The sequence below is a fragment of the Oratosquilla oratoria genome, chromosome 14, assembly GCF_046742065.1.
Source record: "Oratosquilla oratoria isolate Oo_2021 chromosome 14, ASM4674206v1, whole genome shotgun sequence".
Classification (NCBI taxonomy): Eukaryota; Metazoa; Arthropoda; class Malacostraca; order Stomatopoda; family Squillidae; genus Oratosquilla; species Oratosquilla oratoria.
This window is the reverse complement of record NC_134790.1, coordinates 67,676,513-67,681,850: the sequence shown is the minus strand read 5'-3', so window position 1 is coordinate 67,681,850 and position 5,338 is coordinate 67,676,513. Positions and strand designations below refer to the sequence as shown.

Sequence of the window (5,338 nt, the reverse complement as noted above, 5' to 3'; positions counted from 1 at the left end):
AAAGGAAAACACAACGGTGTTCAGCAGAGAGTGCTTGATATGAATCCACGTGCCTTCTTTTTACCTTGCAGTGCACACTCATAAAAATTAGTGGTGAATGATGCTGTCAAATGTTGTCTTCAAGCTACAATTTTTTTTGGCATAGTACAACATCTGTATAATTTTTTCTCAATCTCAACTCATCGATGGCAGGTTTTGGTCAGTATCATGAAAGACTTAACCATCAAACCTTTAAGTGAGACCAAGTGGGAAAGTCGGATTGATGCTCTTAAACCCCTCAGATATCATCTTGCTGACATATATGATGCTTTACTTGAAATTTATGAAGACACAAACCTTAAAGGGTCATCTGGAAGTTCGACCCAGGTTGAAGCCAAGGATTTAGCTGATGCTGTTTCCAAATATGAGTTTGTTGTTCCACTTGTCACATGGTATAACATCCTGTTTGAAGTCAATATTACCAGCAAGCATCTTCAAGATAAAGATGCTGATTTAAATTCAGCTACCAAACAGTTGGAAGCAACAAAAAGCTACCTTCTGAGCTGTAGATGTGATGATGGTTTTCAAAAAGTTCTGGTTGATGCTACAGAGGTGGCTCAAGATTTGGAAATAGAGCCACAATTTGAGAAAAAACAATTACGAAAACGGGGAAAGAAGCGTCTATTTGATTATGAAGCACATGAGGAATCACTAGAAGACCCCAGCCAAACGTTTAAAGTAGAATTTTATTATAGCGTTCTTGACATGGCCATACAGTCAGTAGAAGAAAGATTTCACCAGCTACATTCCTACAAAGCAATATTTGGCTTCTTATATGACATCCATGGAATAAAAAATGCACCAAACGCAGATATTCTTCATGACTGCCAATGGGCATCACGACATTGATGCAAGAGACCTATGCTCAGAGCTCAAGGCAGTATCAAGGCGCTTGACGAAACCCATGCTCCCACAAGCAGCACTTTGCTTTATATTTGAGCAAAAACTGCAAGATAGTGTACCAAATGTTATGATTGCCCTCAGAATATTATTAACTTTGCCAGTATCCGTTGCAAGTGGAGAACGCAGCTTCTCTAAACTGAAGCTAATTAAAACATACTTGCGCTCAACAATGCTGCAGCAAAGGTTTGATGGTTTAGCTACTATATCAATAGAGAATGAGGAAGCTTCTAACTTGGATCTTGCTAAATTAGTGGAAAAATTCGCCCGTCTAAAAGCTAGGAAAGTGGAAATGTGATTTTTGTTGAAGTGTGTCATGGAAACCAATAGTTTTTTATTGTAGCCTACATAATTTCATTTCCAACAATGTGTTGCACAATTTTTTTTTTAACTTAGTATTGGATGGTTGATGTATTACAATACAGAGTATATTACTATAAAATGGCTCTTTTTGTTACCATCAACTATAATTGGTACAAAATTGAACCAAAAATTATTGTCCCCGAGCCACTGGCCCTGGGTGAACTTTCAAGGAGAGGACCCAAGGGGCATAATTTTTCAGCTAGCCCTAGGGCATCAAAAACTCTCGGGCCGGGCCTACTTCTGATTTAGGCCTTGTATAAGGTCCAAGTTTCACTGCCAAATAGTAAGATGGATAGGCAGATTGCCTGATAAACCTTAATTTTAGTCTGCACAGTTAGATCACGGTTTAGGAAGATGCGTTTGGATAATTTTCCAAAGCTTGAGCTTGCCAATCTAATCCTGGTCTGGATTTAATTTTCTGTGTCGCAAGTTGCAGAGAGAATGCTGCCGAGATACTTGAAAGACTCAAAGGTTTTCAAGTTTTCACCACCGACGGCGGTGTTGTGTTGGAAGCACCTCCGTTTTAATGGCATTGACAACCAGACCACCTGCTGAGTAGATACTGTTTACTGTATCCAGATTTTTTGAAGAGATTGAAGGTTAGGTGCAGGGTAGGCGGCATCATCAGCATATTGCATATCAAAGACATTAGCAGTGCGGGCTTTTGTCTCGGCCTTGAGACGCAGGGGGTTGAACAAGTTACCATCAAGGCGGTAGTTGACGGCTACGCTGTCGTTTACATCAGATTCATACCTTGCAAGTAGAGTGACGGCTGCTAAATATACGTTGAAGAGGGTAGGTGCAAGGAAACACCCTTGTTTGACACCAACGGTAACAGCAAACGAGTTCGAGATATTTCCGTCCATACAGACACGGGCAGTCATACCATCATGGAGAGCCCTGATGATGGCCATGAATTTAGGGGGGCAGCCACATTTAACCATCACCCTCCATAACATTTCCCTGTTGATGGTGTCGAAAGCTTTTGCTATGAATAGATCTTGGTTCTGCTCTCTACTCTTTTCCATCAGTTGCCTATCCACAAAGATCATGTCAGTAGTACCTCTGTCTTTTCTGAACCCACACTGTGATTCAGGCAGAATAGTCTCTGTGACAGAGTCTAGTAGACGAAATAAGAGTATTCGTGCAAATACTTTGCCCGCAACATCGAGCAGGGATATCCCTCGATAATTCCCGCCTTCCGATTTCTGGCCTTTCCTTTTGTAGATCATAACAATCAGGGGGTCCTACAGGGACTGAGGTATGTAGCCAGCCTCCCAGAAAATTTGAATCATCAGGTGGAGGCGTTTAATCGCGATGTGGCCACCAAACTTGAAGAGCTCTCCCGGGATTCCGTCAGGGCCTGGTGCTTTATTGTTTTTCAGGCTATTGCAAGCTTTTAAGGTCTCGGTGAAGGACGGTATTATGTCCAGGTTTTTAAGTAATGGTAAGTTAGGAAGCCGGTCAGTGAATGTAGGGTCTATGGGGTTGTTCTGGTTTAGAAGGCTGCTTAGGTATTCAACCCAGCGATCTAGAATGCCTTTTCTGTCTTTGATCAGAGTAGCTCCATCAACTGACATCAAAGGAGCTATGGTGCTTTGTGTTGGACCATAAGTAGATTTAATGGCATTACAAAATTTTGGCTGGTCGTTTAATTCAGCATATTGCTGGATTTCAACTGCTTTATTGCACCACCATTGATTTTGTATTCTACGAAGGGCCCTTTGTGCCTCCTGTCTCAGTGCTTGGAACTTTTGTTTGAGCAAATTTGAAGTTGGATTGTTTAGGGCAGCCAAATGGGCATTGTTTTTCCTCCTTAGGAGATCTAGGATGTCTGCTCGACTTTGGTCGAACCAATCTTGGTGGTTGCGAGTCGAGAATCCGAGGGTATCCGTTAGGGTGGAGTAGATCGAGTCTGAGAAAGTCTTCCAGTCGGATTCGATTTGTTCAGGAGTTGGGTTAAAAGTAATTGGTTCTGGGAGTTGGGAAATACTGCTGTGGAGTGCTGTTTGGAGTTCGGTCAGCTTATCCTGATTATGAAACATTGCTCGGTCAATTTGTTTCTTCTTAGCTTGCTTGCGTATTGGAGGGCGAATTTGGAAAGACACAATAGACCGAATTAATCTGTGATCCGTCCAACACTCAGCGCCTCTGAGGGCTCTGGTAATCAAGAAGTCTCGGAGATCAGCCTTGCGAGTTATTATGAAATCAATTTGATGCCAATCCTTGGAGCGTGGATGCATCCAAGACATTTTGTACTTGTTAGGGAGTTGAAACACAGTGTTTGTTATGGTGAGGTCATGAGAAGAGTAAACATTCAATAATCGGATACCATTGGAGTTCTCCTTGCCAGTTCCGTGACGTCCTATGACTCCCTGCCAAACATCAAAGTTGGATCCGACAACTCTGGCGTTGAAGTCGCCCAAGAGATTTACTTTCTCATTTTTTTGGCAAGTTGTGGAACAGATTGTCTAGTTCTTCATAGAACCTATTTTTTTTAGTGTGACAGATCTTTGTTTTATGAGGGGAAGACGCAAGGTCATAAGGCGCTCATTTACATCCACAGGGGCTTCAGGGAGGTGGTTGAGCAGTGATGTTCTTACTGCGAAGCCCACACCATGAATTTTTTTTTTAAATCTTTTAGCAACCCCTTCCAGAAAAATGTGTAGTCAGAGCCCACTTCCTGTAACGAGTTCCCATCAGCCAGTCTGGTTTCACTGAGCGCTGCATTGTCGACATTGTATCTGGGAAGTTCAGATGCAACAAGTGCAGTGCGCCTCTTAGGTCTGTTCTGATCATTGGTGAGTGGTTGGTCCATCAGTGTCCTGACATTCCAGCATGCCAATTTCATTTGCTTTTGCTTGTAGTTTCGACCGCACCAGAGATGCCTTGCTGGGGGCGGTTACCCACCACAGGTTTGGTGGGAGATGAACAATGTTTGGGCCCCCTTTTCTCGGCCCCTCCTCCATGGAGGTGAGCAATGTGGCTCCCTAAAAAGGGCTGCTCAGTCATACAACCCGCTGCCTCAGGGGGGGTATCATCTCCACAGTTGCCTAACCCCCTACGACTATCAGGACAGTACCGCCATGGGTGCAAGAGGGGAGCTAAAGACTTCCAGACACATCTATGTCCTGTCCCAGTGACCCCCAACTCTCGTCGCCGCAGGACTTGGTTGAAGTTAGGAAGAAAGTGAAAAATAAAGAAGTGAAAATTTTGGAGGTAAAGAGGATAAGGAGACCTGCGTACGGAAGAGATTTAGGTGCAGAAACGGCTGCGCCCTCCAGCAGCTGCACACACTTGACCACAGCGACAACTAGCACCTGATGACAAGGGCCCCAACACAATCAGTAGTTGTAAGAGGCTGCAGTTCCATGCCAGAGCTCCGGACACTAGTTGGAGACTGCCTACGTGTTGGCACAACACGGGCAATGGAAGGCTTAGTTATAAAGGTGGCCTCGACTCGGCTGGTGACCCTGTTAGAGAGCTTTAAGGAAAGTTTTAGTGGCTGGGTATTACCAGTACCCAGCCTTTTCCGTTCGACAGAGCTACCGCCAGTTTGTCCGCGACTGCTTATTTGTAGTGGCCGAAAGGGTTACTAACTTATTCGCAGCTAGCCATAACATCTTATGGCCAATCCTCTATCCGCAACCATGAGGACGCGCCCGATGAGGGATGGTCGCCCCACACAAGCACACGCACGCACGAATACCCCCCCCCCACCCACACGGTGCATGTATGCACGCATACACACAAACACTTGCACGCACAAATACACCCTCCATACACATACACACACACACACACACACACACACACACACACACACACACACACACACACACACACACACACACACACACACACACACACACACACACACACATACATACACACACACACACACACACACACACGGTGCATGCATGCACGCATACACACAAACACCTGCACGCACAAATACACCCTCCATACCCAGACACAGACACACACACACACACACACACACACACACACACACACACACACACACACACAC

The 5,338-nt window shown here is 44.6% G+C and overlaps 2 protein-coding genes across 2 annotated transcripts; one reads left to right on the top strand and one right to left on the bottom strand.

Annotated features, from left to right (window-relative positions):
- Positions 1-207: 207 nt before the first annotated feature.
- LOC143032707 (zinc finger MYM-type protein 1-like) lies at positions 208-1,237 on the top strand. Its single transcript, XM_076197596.1, has 2 exons — positions 208-717; positions 851-1,237. The coding sequence occupies exons 1-2, from the start codon at positions 208-210 to the stop codon at positions 1,235-1,237; spliced, it is 897 nt and encodes a 298-aa protein (XP_076053711.1).
- Positions 1,238-2,549: 1,312 nt separating this feature from the next.
- On the bottom strand, positions 2,550-3,554 carry LOC143032706 (uncharacterized). Its single transcript, XM_076197595.1, has one exon. It carries the CDS (start codon positions 3,552-3,554, stop codon positions 2,550-2,552), a length of 1,005 nt encoding a protein of 334 aa, XP_076053710.1.
- Positions 3,555-5,338: the final 1,784 nt, after the last annotated feature.

What these genes read in the sequence shown, in the direction of transcription:
- LOC143032707 (XM_076197596.1), top strand. Translation starts at nt 208, where the DNA reads ATGAAAGACTTAACCATCAAACCTTTAAGTGAGACCAAGTGGGAAAGT. An exon ending in ACCCCAGCCAAACGTTTAAA is followed by an intron (nt 718 to 850) that starts GTAGAATTTTAT and finishes CACCAAACGCAG; the next exon opens with ATATTCTTCATGACTGCCAA.
- LOC143032706 (XM_076197595.1), bottom strand. Translation starts at nt 3,554, where the DNA reads ATGTCTTGGATGCATCCACGCTCCAAGGATTGGCATCAAATTGATTTC.